This window comes from Cyprinus carpio, chromosome B5 (genome assembly GCF_018340385.1).
Source record: "Cyprinus carpio isolate SPL01 chromosome B5, ASM1834038v1, whole genome shotgun sequence".
In the NCBI taxonomy this organism is placed as follows: domain Eukaryota; kingdom Metazoa; phylum Chordata; class Actinopteri; order Cypriniformes; family Cyprinidae; genus Cyprinus; species Cyprinus carpio.
The window spans coordinates 28,350,799-28,366,695 of record NC_056601.1 but is presented as its reverse complement, the minus strand read 5'-3'; the positions used below and the strand labels follow the sequence as shown (position 1 = coordinate 28,366,695).

Here is a 15,897-nt window from a genome sequence, read left to right as displayed (position 1 = left end):
GGAACTTAAATATGGGTGTAGCCCATTACTCACACAACAGCTACCAAATGGCTTCAAATATAGCACACCAATCATATGGACTACTTTTATAGCCCTGTATGTGTATGGAAAAGTGCAGTATTATCACTACATTTCTCCTTTTGTGTTTCACAGAATATGTCAGAACAGCTTTGGGTATACAAGAAGGTGCATAAATTATGACAGATTTTGTGGGTAAATTATTTGAACTAGTGAACTGTAAAAAGTGATACAGTATTTGTGATATTTTAATTTCAGCTTTCTTCTTCTTCTTCTTTTTTTTAAGCAAAACTTCTCAAATACCACAACATCTATATGAGGAAGTGTTCAAGAACAACAAGTTGAGAAATCTCCTCTTCAAGTGTGTGCATATTATAAATGTTCTGAAAGGACACTTCCTCTGCAGACTGACATCCATGTCTGTCTCCTACAGTTATAGTTTGCCTCTTTTCCACGAGCATTGTGGGAAATGTCAGTCACATAAACCTCATAAAGCAATCTATCATCATGCAAGTCAACTCTCTCTGCGTATGTTTTGCTCTATGTGAAAATGAGTGCAAGAAACTTTATTTAACAATTTACCACTTGCTTATCTCAGCAAGCTCCATTTATAACCAATAAAACACACACACACAGTCAAACAGACATAAAATATGAGCATGCTAAACATTTCATATATAGTGTTCATTGCTCATCATAAAATTCATAAAATATTGCTCGCTAAAAAAGGAAATAAATCCAAAACAATATCCATAAAATATATCTATATTTTCCATACACATGAAGTTTATAATGTTTAGAAGTAAGCATGAAATCTACATTAGAGAAAAAAAAAACATAGAATAAATGCAAAACTAAAAACTTAAAAATAAAATACAAATATTTATTGGGAAATATAAAATGTAATCATGGTGAAATCTGCTGTTATACTAAATGAAACTGCAACATAAATGTCAGCTACACATTGAATAAACCTGATAAAACAGCAAGGTAAACCGTGCAGCTTTAGAAACACCTATTCCTGTCTTTTGGACAGACACACGTACGCGTGCACACACAAACTGTGTCAAATTAGGTGTAAAAGCTCAGTTCTGGTCCCATTAAAGCAGGTGTACCTTGAATACAGGCATCTGGCCGCTGTGAATGCGTCTCTTTCACATGTGCTGATCCTGAATCCTGTCCAGTAGATGTCTCCTTCAGTACTTCTGCCTAGAAATGTAGTGTAAGTTCCCTTTCGCGTCTGTTTCGTTCTATTTCAGTCTACCTGTTCTTTCGCTCTATCTATGTGGATTTGTCTCACTCTGTCCACGGTTTCATTGCGAGTTCCACAACATTTGCTGCAGATTCTGTGTGTGTGTGTGTGTGTGTGTGTGTGCGACTGTGCTGCTGAACAAAATGACTGGAGAGAGAGAGAGAGAGCGAGAGAGGGAGAAAGAAAAGAGAGGACTGCCCATGTCCTGTCTCTCTCTTTCGTTCTCTCTCGTTCTCTCTCTCTCCAGAGACAGGCCGCTGTCCCGCTCTGCTTGCTGTTATTTTTAGAAGCGGCCAAGCCGTGAATCAAAGGCTCGCAAAAGAAACAGGCACATGTCATACATAGGCTACGCCAGCAGATCATGGGATCTCTATCTCACACACACACAAACACACAATCCCTGCTCAGCCATTTGTAGAAATTTCATCAGCCCTGGTGCAAAGAAACTGCAAGATGCTTGATTTTTGTGAGGTCATTACTGAGGAGGGTGAGGAGGGTTGTGCATTCTGTTCTTATATTGCATTAAAGTGAAACCTCAATAAATCTGCTATAATTTTAATAATCATTTAGTTTCAGCAATAATGGCCAAAGATAAAGCCACCTGATCTATAGATACATGATAGATCCTAGTACAAAGGCACTTGGTCAAGGTTATGTGAAACCTTCAGTCCTTCAGCTCTCCAATAATCGATTAAATCAAAGATGTCACATTCATCATTCAAAGTACACAAAGTTCCAACAAGCCTGAAAAAGCAATTGCAATTCCAATGGATGATGCACAACATCTATTTTTAATAAATTGAGTTCATATTGTCTAAATTGCAGTACATGAATTAAATCGCATTAGCCTGTTTGATATATACAGTATAAACATTAAATCACAGTTGCACATCAGTGTCATTAAAGTCTCATAGACTCTTTACTAAAATCAGTTCATCAGAAAACAATAAATAACATTTAATTACCATAAAACATATCTGCCATGCAGGACTGACATAACATTAAAGTAATGAATAGTCCAGTAGTTAAAGACTGCCCTCTCTTTAAAGACAACCAAACACGATCCATCAAAAGCTAAATATATTCCTGTTCTAAGCTTGACAAGAGAACTGATGAAGTGAAATTAAATATGATTGAAAATTGAGTCGATGTGCAGTATATGTGGCCATTTGTAAAGACTGAGAGCTAATTCATATTTATAAGGCAGACATCAAGATACGTCTTAAAGACATAGTTCACCCAAAAATGAAAATTCTATTATCATTTACCCATACGTTCAATAATCTTCAGAACATATAAAATAATACCGACATTAAATATATTTGAAAGAAACCTGAAAGATTTCTCTCCATCCATCGAAAGTCCATTCCAAAAGTAAAAGTAATCTATATAAATCAAGCAGCTTAATCCAAGTCTTCTGAAGAGACACACTCGCACGATGATGAACAGATTTAATTTAGGTTTTCATTTACATTTAACATTGATTAACACAGTATCCCTAAGTATCCCTTTAATGACAGAAACACGGATTTACTGCACAGCCATCTGTCTCTGGACAGCTTCTATTCGGTCATTACATTCTCCTAAAGAACAAAATGAGAAATGGTCAGCAAAACTGTGTAACTGTGTTTTGTGTGTTTGACTGTGTTTTGTGTATTTGAACCTTTTGCAGGAACTCACACAAAGACTACCTGGACACTGTTTTAAACTAAGTGAGCTGCCAGCCTCATCTCACTAGTATTTGTACATAGTTGCATGTGATTTTGGCACTAGAGCTGTGAATCAATTAAAAATAATAATTGCACAGGTTCTGTGATTAATCACACCTAACATTAAAATATGTCATAACACTACAGATTAGGGAACACATATTTACTAGTAACTAAGAGTTTTCCCTCAGTAAACTCCAAAATTGCTGCTTATTAATAGTTAGTAAGGTAGTAGTCAAATTTAGGTATGGGGTTTAAGGATTAAGGGATCTAAAATATGGTCATGCAAAATAATGCATTAATATGTGCTTTATAAGTACTAATAGCATAATAACGGTCAAAATGCTAGTAATATGCATGCTAATAAGAAACTAGTTAATAGTGGCCAGTACTGATACCAATGCCAAAATTCATGTAACAACTTTAAATAAATCAAATAAATGTATATCACATGTAACATAAACCCATTATGTCCTTTGCTATTATTTTAACAAGTTCATGTTTTTTGTTTTTTTCTCTCCCGTATTTAATATTAAACCATGATATGAATGCACCATAAGGTGGAGCACCATTCAGAAATTAAATGAGAATGCCTAATTAAATTATGTAACCATGAAACTTGTGTTCTTCATTCATTGTCAATGTAATTAAAAACATTTTTTAATTAGCTTATATGTATAGAGTTAGATATGCTGCAGATAGATATATATGCTTTTGTTAACTCTCTCTCTCTCTCTCTCTCTCTCTCTCTATATATATATATATATATACACAATATATACATAAGGAGATCATTTGACAGTCATGTATTTCTGCTCATAAGTTGCTTTAACCCATCTTACACACACTCAGGGACTATCTTTATCTCACAATAGTGTGCATATGGACGCACAGACACATACGCATACACCTACTCTCTATCTCGTGTGTGTGTGTGTGTGAGTGTGTGTGTGTGTGTGTGTGTGTATACGCACACACGCTATTGTGAGGTAAAGATAGTCCCTGAGTGTCCAGCATGATGCAAGAAGCGTTGAGCGGTCAGGGGGTTATTTTTAGCCTCTTCCAGGAGTGTCACAGAACAACGACTGCAGAAAACAATGTTTCTATAATCCCTGGACATAAAACTCCTCATGTCAAACTTGGGACATCATACATAGAAAGAACATCAGCATGCTTATGAATTACTCATGAACTCATGCTGTAAAATGTTCAACAAGAGACGTGTGCTTTATTAAACAATGAAACACACATTAAACATTAAGTGTTCCAAAAGTATAGCCAGAGACACAAGATATTTCACTCAAAATAAAGGAAAGAAAGGAAAATTCTCAGTCATCATTTATTCACCCTCAAGTTGTTCCAAACCTGTAAGAATTTCTTTCTTTTGTGTTCTGCAGAAGAAAGAAACTCATACAGGATTGGAACAACCAGAGGGTAAGTAAATTATTAATTTTCATTTTTGGGTGAACTGTCACTTCAGTTAATATGCAGTTAAATGTTAAGAATAAAGTAAACATTATGAAAATATATCTAAAAAGTAAACTCAAAGAGGACAGTGTTGCCAAATAAAACATAAAAACTGCTTAACATGACTTGATCTTCTAAAACGTCAAATAAGAACAGAATTTCTCTCACATTCCATGACTCCTTTCACTACCTACTGTACTGTGAGATGTTCATTTAAAAAATACATTTCAGTAACTTAATTAAACTGAAGCAATTAAACAATCATGCACAACAAAACAAGAACAAGTCTGTTTAACCAGAATAAGTCAATTTAGTTGATAACAATACTGTATATTAGCATGCTAAATATAATTGCATACAGCCATTGCTTGGATTGAAAAAAAAAAACACACTATCATCATGTAACTGCCCTCTGTTAACTGATGCTTGTATGAAATAATTCTAATAACAAATTACTTTTTAGACTATTAGAACTGTTAGAGTTGCAAAAATGCAACATTTACAACTGAATTACAGGAGAATGCATACAGTGAAAGTTTTATGCAATTAAAGTGCAACATCTCATTCTTAATGTTTTTGTCTTCAAAAGCCAGGGAAATAAAGTGAATAAATCAAACAGTAACTGAGCCTGTGTTCACTGACAACAGACAGAACACACTGAGTTTGTAGGTTGACCACAGACACCAATAGCATCATTACACCGCACAATGAAATGAAACATATATGTAAGGAAATGACAGTTAGATTACATTTCCCATGAGTCTCCACCTGGCCATTAATCCAGCTGCCCTTGTGTTCGTGTCAGTCTTTGACCAATCAATGTTCAAGGACATTTGAAAATTGACATGATCTTTGACATTTAAGATTATATTAATTTCAGGAAATTTCGCTTTGGAATATAAATATGTTTCGGATGCTAAAAAAACAGGTGACTTACACTATATTATGGAAAATATCTGTCATGACCTATATAGGCAGGAAGCTGTCATATTTAGAAGTTCTCAGAAGCTCTATAATTGGTGTCCTGAATGGCAGCCTAAATTTGATCACGGAAGTTCACAACAGCACCACTGACCACCAACACTGCAGCATCAGCTGTCTTCACTTCACTATTCTCTCTACACAAATGACTTGACAGACCCCTCTGTAAAAATATTATATTTCTATTCATTCATCCTACAAAGGATTTCACATTTGGTATGACCAGGGAATCTGAAGTATTCAAGGTATTCACAAGCTGGGTAATTTCCCAGCTATACCCTCGTCATCATGTAAGAATTTTATCACATTGCGTATTTTTGTTCATAGTAATCAAAGAATGAGAGGATATCATGCAACTGTATATAATTTGGCCGGTTATGTGACATGCATTTGTGCCAGGACTGGATGCACTACCTTTGACGTCAGTGACAAAAGGTATGGGTTTTAATCCTCCCTTTTAAAAGCTGATTGGTCTTTTTATTCACTATACTAACAATGCATGTGTCATGGATCTCTGTTGTAGAACACACACAAGAACAAAGATGAATGCAGGGGATAGTCTTTAGTAAATCCACAGCCAAATAATCCACATAAAGAGACCAGCAACAACACATCCAAATTAGACAAGACCCGACAACAATGAACAGAAACAGACAAACTTGTACACCTATAAATAAAGCTAATTAATGGCACTCACCTGAACTCAATAATGAAATCAAATCAACAGCCATGACAACAAACTCTATAGAGGACAAGAGCAAACCAAAACAAGGTCCAGACTGAATGATATCATGACAGCATGATTATGGCTGGCTTAATTTTATTTACTTTTGCTATTGTTTTTCCCCCATGCTGTCTAAAAAACCTGCAACTCATTTTGGGTCCCTTTGAGAAGTGCAGCCATATCCAAGACACACAAACAGACATTTACACTGATCCGCCTCGTTTCAAAGCTGCAGTGAGTCCTTCTTGAAAAACCGGTCTGGAAACCCACAAACAAACAGACAGACAGACACAAGGATGAACAGAGAGGTGAAGAGAGCCATAAAACAGAAGAGGGGAAGAGAAAAAGAGTGAAAGCTGATTCAAAGGCTGATAAAAGCATCTGTGATCAACACGCACCTTCTCTTTCATGTCAATGGAGAGCAGAGGAATAAATGATAGCAGGTGCGAGATCCGACTCAAAGCCTATTGGACTAATTCTGTGTTCCAATCAATGTGGGACATTTCTACTAAATATCACAGACTTCCAACCATATCAGCGTTCTGTTGACTGAAGACTCAGAGCACATAAAAAAGGCCATACTAGCATTTGTTTTGATGGTGTACGAATATCAGCAAGAAGGAAGGTACATTTACCCTTTTATACACTTGTCTCTGCAAACATTTGCCAAACAGATTTAGTGTCAAAACATTCACTCACTGATGCATTTGTTTCCTCAAAAGTTGTTTATCATTAACAGAGTGCCACTATGTTCATGTGACATCATACAGCTCCAAAAAATAACCAGTAGTTTAATCCAAGTCTGAAGCAATATGGTCACTTTGTGTGATGAACAAAGCAATATTAAAGCTTTTCTAGTTGATGCTGTACATGTTGATATTGAAATGTACTGTACCTACAATCTGCGTATGGAAAGAGAATGAGTGATAATAGGAGACGATTGGATGAGCAACACGATCCAGAAAGAGATTATTACCCAGTTAGTTCATGCTGTTCAGAGTGAAAATTGTGCCACAGACTGTGATGTCTATGGACTGACAGCTAGTAGTACAACAGATGTCAGCACTTCAGAACAATTTCCCTGCAGCCTTCATTACGCTGACAGTAATCTTGAGTCACCCGTACTCATGCAGTCATTGAGTGTGTGACCCTGAAAATGGAGAGACCAAAGGCCTTAAAGGAACAGTTCATCCAAAAATGTAATTTTTTTTGACAATTCGCAATTCAATACATAGATGAGAAATTGTGCAATCGGGAATGGACTTCACCTCAGAATAATTTAGGTTGGAAACTTCTTGCCGCTTTGATCATAAGCTGTCTGATTGTAAGTGACTGAGTTAGCATTGTTTGACTTTGCTGCATTATTGACATGGACATGGTTTTACTAGTGTGACTGACTCAAGAACAAGAGATCAAGCATCCACATCACAGCTGGCTTTGTTTCATTCTCCATTTGTCTCTGAATGTCTTCACAAGCTAAGATAAGTTCCTTTTTAATGCTCTCAGGTAGGGCTGCACGATTAATCGCATGCATTTGTCATGCGTGTCTCATCAGTAAAGCCGGTTCCGTGATTAGCGGTAAATGTCTGTCACCTGTTTTCAAACGGGAGCGGCAGTTAATACACAGAGCCGTAGTTCACTGACAAGCTACGCAATATTCTGTTCATAATTGAGATTAATCGCATTCGATTATGAACACGATATTGCGTAGCTTGTCAGTGAACTACGGCTCTGTGTATGAACTCCCGGTGCATTTGAAAACAGGTGACGGATATTTACCGCTAATCACGGAACCAGCTTTACTGATGAGACACGCATGACAAATGCATGCGATTAATCGTGCAGCCCTACTCTCAGGTTATCCACACTACTTAGGCTTATTAGACGTTTTTCAGTAAAATGCTCGTGCTAGGCTAACGTGATCATATTGACAATATATCGGTTGTAAGACTTGTTGCTCAGTTGAAGTCAGCTCAGTGTGATTCTGTTCAAGTACCTGATGAGCTTGTTCTATTTAGTTGTATTGGAAACATGCTTGTTCTTAAATCTGTATAGTGTATTAGGAACATGCAAGTCTTAAGCTGTAGTTGTATTAGGAACATGCTTGCTCTTTAAAGTCCCCATGAAATCCAAAAAAAAATTTTTTTGGCTTTTAGTATGAATATGTTAGCCTTAACGTAGCTAGCGTGCTCCAAAACAATGAAAAAATGTACAAGATATAAGCATTCAAAACTGCCAATAAGGATCAACGAATTTGATTACATCACCCTGCACTTCAAACTATCTGTCCGATCAAATGTTCTCTAGAGTTTGAAGCGTCAACTGCTACTACACGTGACGCAAATATACATTGATTGGCCAGACGCGTTCGAAAATGCCCACACCCGCCATGATTTAAAACGCTGTTTACTAGAACCTCCTCTATCGAGCATATCACTCCAGTTCTCTACCAACTTCACTGGCTTCCTGTTAAATATTGAGTAGATTATAATATTTTACTTCTCACTTTTAAAGCTCTGTATAATTATGCACCACAATATCTCTCTGATTTGCTTCATATTTACATTCCGAAGCGTACTCTCAGATCTTCTTCATCTTTTTCCCTTGTTGTACCTTCTGTTTGTTTAGCCACTATGGGGTCTAGGGCATTTAGTTGTGCTGCTCCTAATCTTTGGAATTCTCTTCCACAATCTATACAAGAAAGTAACTGTCTGACTACTTTTAAATCATGTCTTAAAACTTGTTTAAATTAGCTTTCTCTGATCGATTTTAAATTATTTAATGTCAATAATTGTTTGTTGTATTATTGTTTTGATTCTATCATCATCACTCAACTGTACAGTGTCCTTGAGTGCCCTGAAAGGCGTCTCTAAATAAAATGTATTTATTATTATTATTATTATTATTATTATTATTATTATTATTATTATTATTATTATTATAGGTAGACATAGATTAGCTCAGAGTCAGCTGATGACCGCATGAATTGCCAGAACTAACGCTATGCTTGATTTCTGTCAGGACCATTCTCGTCAAAGATAATATTGACAAACCACATGCCAATATCCCCCAACACAAAATGTTCTCAGTGCCTTAAGCAACAAGCATCTTGCCCTTACCCAATGACCTAATGAGTACAGTATGTTGCCAAAACCGCATACTTAACCAGATGACCTAATAAGTATGTAGACAATACCTAAGAAGCTTACAAGGCAACAACAGCATTCTCAATGACAAACGTTCTGTCAGGCCCATATTGTTGAGTCATAAGTAAATCCAGAGAAAAAGCAAGCATGTACTGTACCTGCTGAGGTGGGCAGAAAGTATGTCTTGTGTGCAGCTGTAGCTGTTTTTTGATGTTCTCGCTCAAACACTGACACACTCTTGATTTTTGCTCCAGGGAATTTGCTTCCAGACTCAGAAGACAATCACATTTCTGTTGAGACACATACAGAGAGAGAGAGAGAGAGAGAGATTAATATTGTAGCATGCAAATGTTTAAGGGGTTCGGTCAAGTGAAGTAAAAAAACATCACTTGACTTGTTTTGTTTGTAGTGCAGAGAAGCTAAGAGAAGCCAGGCTTTTTTTTCTCTGTGGTAAGAGAAAAGCTTTTATTTGTTTGTGTCTCTTAATAACATTTCAAGATCTGCCAGAAGTGATTAGAGATATGGGTATAATCCATTTTGTTAATAAAAGACATCTTAAGACCCCAACTGTGCACTTTACTGATTTATACACTTGTCACAGAAGGATGCTGTCATAACAATGCTAACTGACACAAGATCATTATTTTCATTACCTTTAAATTACTTACTACTTACATTTTCAATAAAATATCATTCATTTCTAGTTTATTTCTTCATGCATTTGAATGTGTGTGTATACCCAAGTTAACATATTGCAGCTCTAAGAGTAAAGGCCAGAATGTGATATATATATATATACACACAAACAAACATAATTCTGGCCTTTTCTCTTAGAACTGCAATATGTTAACTCATAATTCTACTGGAAAAAGTTACAATTCGGAGGTGAAAACTCAGTTCTGAGAAAAATAGCCAAAGTCAATTTTAATCGATCAATCAATTATTTTTATTTTTATTTTAGGGTACCACAGTGCACCAGGTTTAAACACATCTTAAAGATTATGTGTTCATAGGTCATGGATGAAGTTAAGCATGGGTGATAGCATTTATGTCTCATTGTCAGACAGAAAAGAAACAAAACCTAGGAGGAAGCTGCTGTTATTGTGTGAGAAATGATGAGAAACAGTGGCTTCTCAGTCTAGCACCAAAATCAATATAAGTCATTCTGTTCGATCCATCATTTCAACTTAATAAAGTGGCCTGAAACCATCAGTCTCAGCCTTAGACCAAAGCTGCATATAGCCGGTAATGATGATGTCATTCTTGAGAGGCATTAAAAAATTTATTGAAAAGTTTCCCCAAATTGAAATTTTGTCATCATTTACACAATTTTATTCCAGCTCTGTATAATTTTCCTCATTTTAACAAAAGGAAATGTTAGGAAGAAGAATCCTTCTTTTGCAAACAACGGAAGTGGACAGTGATGTATGGATGACAGGTTTTCATTTTTGGATGATCTCTTTTTTAAATCACCATAACTGTATGTCCCATAACATAAGAAATATTCATCTGAACTCATGTTGTGATGCTTTGACTGACACTTTAAAAAATGGTTACATAATTTTACATGAAATGGGGTTTATGAAATAGGACTCTAAAAAAAAGTCATCAAACATTCAACAATTCCACTGAGATGACAAAAGATTAGCAAATTCACACAGCCTCCACCACAAAACAGAGTAACTGGGGACATACAATTCCAGAAATGTGTTCCTGGACAACTATCAGCCAGATCTTCAGCTCAGATATGTGCTGCATCTGGTAGCCTCAGGGACCAAGAGACTTCAGTTCCAATATTTCCCAGCTGCTGCTGGTCTCTTCATCCAGCCACAGACCAGAGTCCCTGAACCAGGAAGACTGGCTGTGGTACATCAGGATGACTGTCAGAGCACATGGGACATTTTTATGATGCAGTCAGAGACTTAACTGATTACACATTAAATAATATTAAACAAAATAGGGAGAATAGGTATTTTTCATTCAGTAGGTTTCCTTCTTTCTTACTGCAGATCAGTCTGCAGTTAGAGAGAAGACTATTTTAAGGGCCTGTGTGCCTAACATTTTAATTAAGGGCCTGTATGGCTAACATGTCTTTATCTTGAGATTTTAGAACTGGACATATCTAAAAGGACTTTAGACCTTTTTTAAGGACACCATCTTGAGCAACAATTTACAGATTTCATACATTACAGGCATTTTCACTATGGCCACGAAAATTGTCCCAAAATCAACCTGCAATATAACTAATCATTAGTCCCTTAGACAACATTTAGCTTGTTTGCAGTTTTACAATTATTCTGAAAGAGTCTTTAACACTGGCCCCCTAATTTAAAAAAAAACAGCAACAGCATTTAAATAGAAAAAATAACTTTGTTCTCTTGTGGTGGGCTATTTTATCAGAAAACTAAAGCTGTTGGTTTCTGAGGTAGCCACTCTTTTAGAAAACAAGGACAAGCTGATACTCAGCTTTCAAATTTGGTCATCTTTTAAAGAAATTCAAACAATACATACAATACAAAAACAGTCCAGGGGTGTGACATTATTCCCCCCTCCTGGTAGGTACATCCTCCTGGAGCAGGAAGAGCTAGCAGGACCAAGGCCACAGCCATAATGAGCCGATGGAGGGAGGAGCCATGGAGGAGGAATTGTCACCGACTCCAGGGGGCAAACCAACAGTGGCGAAGCAGGTGGTGGAGGAGCCTGAGGCAGAGACAGAGAGCCAACAAGCCAGGTCCTAGGCGGAGCAGATGCCGCCGGCGACTGACGCAAAGATGTGGATCCAGGAGGCCACGGTGGAGCCAGAGCGACAGAGGACTGAGGTGGAGCTTGAAGGGATGAAGGAGCCTGACGGAGCAAGAGGGACAGAGGGATGAGGCAAACCCAGAGGAGTGGAGTCCCGAGGCACAGGATGGTCAACGCCAGACCAAGGCGGAGCCAGAGGGACGAGAGAGCCTGGCGGAGCTTGTGGACTGCCATGCCACGACAGAGAGGAGGGAGCTAGGAGCGATGGTGGAGCTGACTGGTCAACGTGCTGAGGCAGAGTCCAGGCCTCAGAGGCTGGAGGCGGAGTCAAGGGAGACTTCAGCCACGGCAACGCTGGAGGATGGCAGTTCCGCGGAGCTCACACCGCATAGATGGTGGGCTGAGGGCAAGCAGAGGGGCTGCCAGACGACAGCGTAGGAGGAGGCAAGAGCGGGTGGGAGGGTGGGCATTTTCGAGGGGCGGGCACTGGAGGGCAATTTCTAGGGGCAGGCACTGGAGGGTGCTCTGAACTGGATTCAGAGGCTGGAACCCTCTCCTCGTCCTTTTGGCGCTTTCGCCCCACCATACTCAGCTAATCCTCAGCAGCAGTGCAGGGGGCAGAGCTCCTCTCCGCGCTCACCGTCTGTGGTTTCTCCCTCGTCGCAGGCGTTGTTGCCGGCTCACACACCTTGACTGACGTCATGGCCTCCGGCTCCACGGCGATCCTCAGCTCTGTCGCTCTCCAGCGATTGGCATCCTCAATCACACTGATATACCCCCTCCCCCCATTCATTTTAGTTTTTAGCAATATTAACTGCAAATGAATGCTATGTCCACCCTGTCATGTATGTGTCATGAGTCTAAGTGGCTGACAGGGTGGACATTTTGAGCTTCAGTTAGCATATTAGCTTACAACAAACTGTGACTAGCTAAATAGTTAGTCTGGTTGTCGAAGAGAATTTGGTATATTTAAACTTACATATTTTGAAAATACTGTAATACTGTACTCTAATCACTTCTAGCATATTTTATACCAAGAGGGCAGACATGTTAAGCTTTGGCAAATCAAGTAAGCAAACTCATACGAAGAAAATTTGTCATTTGAAAAATCACCAACTTATTCACCTCAGCTGTTGAAATTCCCGTCACTGAAGAGACAAAAAAGCTGTTGTCCTGATGTCACTAAAGAGGATGGCCTTTTCTTAAAGGGGCAGATTCCCCAATATGACAGGGTGGACAACAATTCAAGGGACATGGACAAACTCTTCTTTTTTATTAATTAAAAATATTGTTTTTATTACAAAATGATCAATACACTTAAATTGAGTAATCTCTTATTTAACAAAATATTAATAGGAGAAAATGTTTTTTTTATTTTTTTATTTTATGATTTGACAATATTCTACTGTCATTCAAATTTAATGATCAGTGCATGGGGCATAGAAAAATAACATGCATCCTCTTACACAAAAATAAAAAAGTAGAAAATGTATCTAAAGAACCAAGTAATGCTTTTGTTATGAATATAAAAACTTAGCCTAGTATAACACACCCTTTCATAGTCATTTTTATGTTAAGTTATTATGGCAAATTATTTATTTATGTACAGGGCATCAAAAGGCACCCTAAAGTGTTATTGACCCAGATATGTTCTACATGTCTACAGTATAAAGAATAATTATAAGCTCCTTGATTTCGCATAAGCAACTTTAAATATAATATGCATGCACAATAAACTACTTTAAAATTTATTTACATCATTCGACAGAAAGGTTTTTGCAGGTTTTAATAAAATGTGAATTAATAACAGTCATAATAAGCATATTTCCAGTACGCGCCTCAGGCTTGCACAGTTTCGTCAACTCACTTATCAGAATCTTTGGTAATCTTTGGCAAACTTCGCCATGGCTCATTCGGTTCTTGTTGAGTTCTTTGTAATCCTCTGCAAACTTCGACAGTTGGTTGAACCAGCTCATTTGGTTCTTTTTGAGTTGGACGTGCTACTTCGGCTGTGCGTTCTGCATCATCAACCCGGAACTAAAGTTCTATTCAGTTCAATTTGTGAACCGGCTCGACCAGTTACTTCGTGAGAACCGGCTCAAAAGAATCATTCGTTCAAGAACCAAACATCACTACTATCGTGTGGTACAGTGATGGTACCACATGATAATGCTATTCACTGATATGTTGATATAGACTAAATGTACTATGATTGCCATTGTAGTTAGACATTTAACGTTTAATTTTTCACTGTAGAGTGTGTCATGGATTTGTGCAGAAAGAGAGATTTCAGGTGAAAATCTCAATGTAGTAGGAAGAAGCAGAGGAAGAGACCACTGTGGAACCTGAGTAAAAGACAGCAGAGGAGACAGCAAGTTAGGCCATGACAGAATGGTGGAGTGGGATTCCCTGACAGAGCTGGAGGGATGAATGTCCAAAGTGGTGCATTAAGTTGTGCAGTCCAGGGTGGAGCCAGGGAGATGGAAGACAAAGGCAAAGTCAAGGAGGCTGGAGACCAAGTTGCTGGACCAGAGGGAATAAGCATGATGGCAGAGCCAGAGGGATGGAGGAACCCAGTGAAGAAGAAGGAATCACAGGCTCAGGTGCAGCTGCAGACCCAGAAGTCCGTACTGCCTAGGGACCCTGACAGGCCACAGGGTCCATTGCGGGTCTTTTTGCTGACTTGAGGTCTGTAGCAGGTGGGAGGAGTGGTGGGGATGGATCAGGGAGGAGTACTGGGATAGAGATTCACAACACCCAGAGAACTGGAGTTGACTGAAGAAACGGTGGCCAATCTGTGATGTTGTTCTATTCCACTTCATGAGTGGTAATGCAGGATTTACTTAGCCACAGTGTATATGTGTCTCCAGCTGGCATCAGTACAAACAGCAAATTGTCTTACACACTCCAGAAACAGACCTTGAGAGTACCATCATTCCAGGGCATCTGAGAGCTAATCTTTGGGAACTCCTTCACATAATTCTCCAGTGGGCAGCCATCCTGGTGAAGGGAGAGTAGCTGGTCCTTCAGGTGGATGGTGGTTGCTGCTAGATCCATTATCAGGGTCAGTTATTCTGTCAAGGGTTGGTGCAGGCAAAAGAAAAGATCTGAAGCAAGGATTTCAATGTAGCAGTCTTTATTAAATAATAATAATAAATAAATAAATAAATGAAAACTGGTGCCAGGGCCAAATGGGTGCCCTAAGCGGAATAGTATTGTTGTGCCCCCTCCCTCAATAAATAAATAAAATAAAATGAAAAACACCTACTGTATTATAAGGGGTCAAAACAGAACTTCAATCAAATATAAAAGTAAATTAATTGTAATTCAATTGTATTATTTATACACTCTGGATGTATACAGTTCTTGAAGGGTGGGCAGGGGAGTACCGGTTTTATGTGACATGGAGACATAGTTTTATGTTTACGCAGCACGATACGCAATGCAATGTGTAAAAAGACAGTTTAAGTCATTATAATCAGTAATTATGTCCCCACTAGATGCAACAAATGCCTCGTTTGTAATGGGTTTTATTTGTTTTGTCTCGTTTAGTGATGTCCGGATCGCGAACGAATCTTTCTATGCAACCGGATTTTCTTAGTGAACCGGTAGAACCAGTTCACCAAATCGAACTGAATCTTTTGAAACGGTTCGCGTCTCCAGTACACACTGATCCACAAATAACTTAAGTTATTCGGTTTATAAATGTGCCTTACACTCCCTCTGACACGAAATAAACCAATATCCCGAGTTATTCAGTTACTCCTAACAGTACATTGACTGAACTGCTAAAAGAGACCCGATGAAGGGATGTGCACGATCAGAGCAGCTGGACTGAGTCTTGTGCTGCTGGCCTGG

General features: G+C 38.3%; 1 protein-coding gene across 7 annotated transcripts in view; it reads right to left on the bottom strand.

The window, feature by feature from the left end:
• rgs3a (regulator of G protein signaling 3a) overlaps nt 1-15,897 on the bottom strand; it is a 152,467-nt gene that overhangs the window by 65,628 nt on the left and 70,942 nt on the right. For 5 of the 7 annotated variants that reach the window (XM_042723062.1, XM_042723064.1, XM_042723063.1 and 2 more), the window contains one exon: nt 9,456-9,587. In XM_042723062.1, the coding sequence (XP_042578996.1) occupies nt 9,456-9,587 (132 nt within the window). Of the gene's footprint in view, nt 1-1,133; nt 1,389-9,455; nt 9,588-14,958; nt 15,112-15,897 lie in introns of those variants that run through there. The other 2 variants (XM_042723066.1, XM_042723068.1) reach the window with 2 other exon arrangements.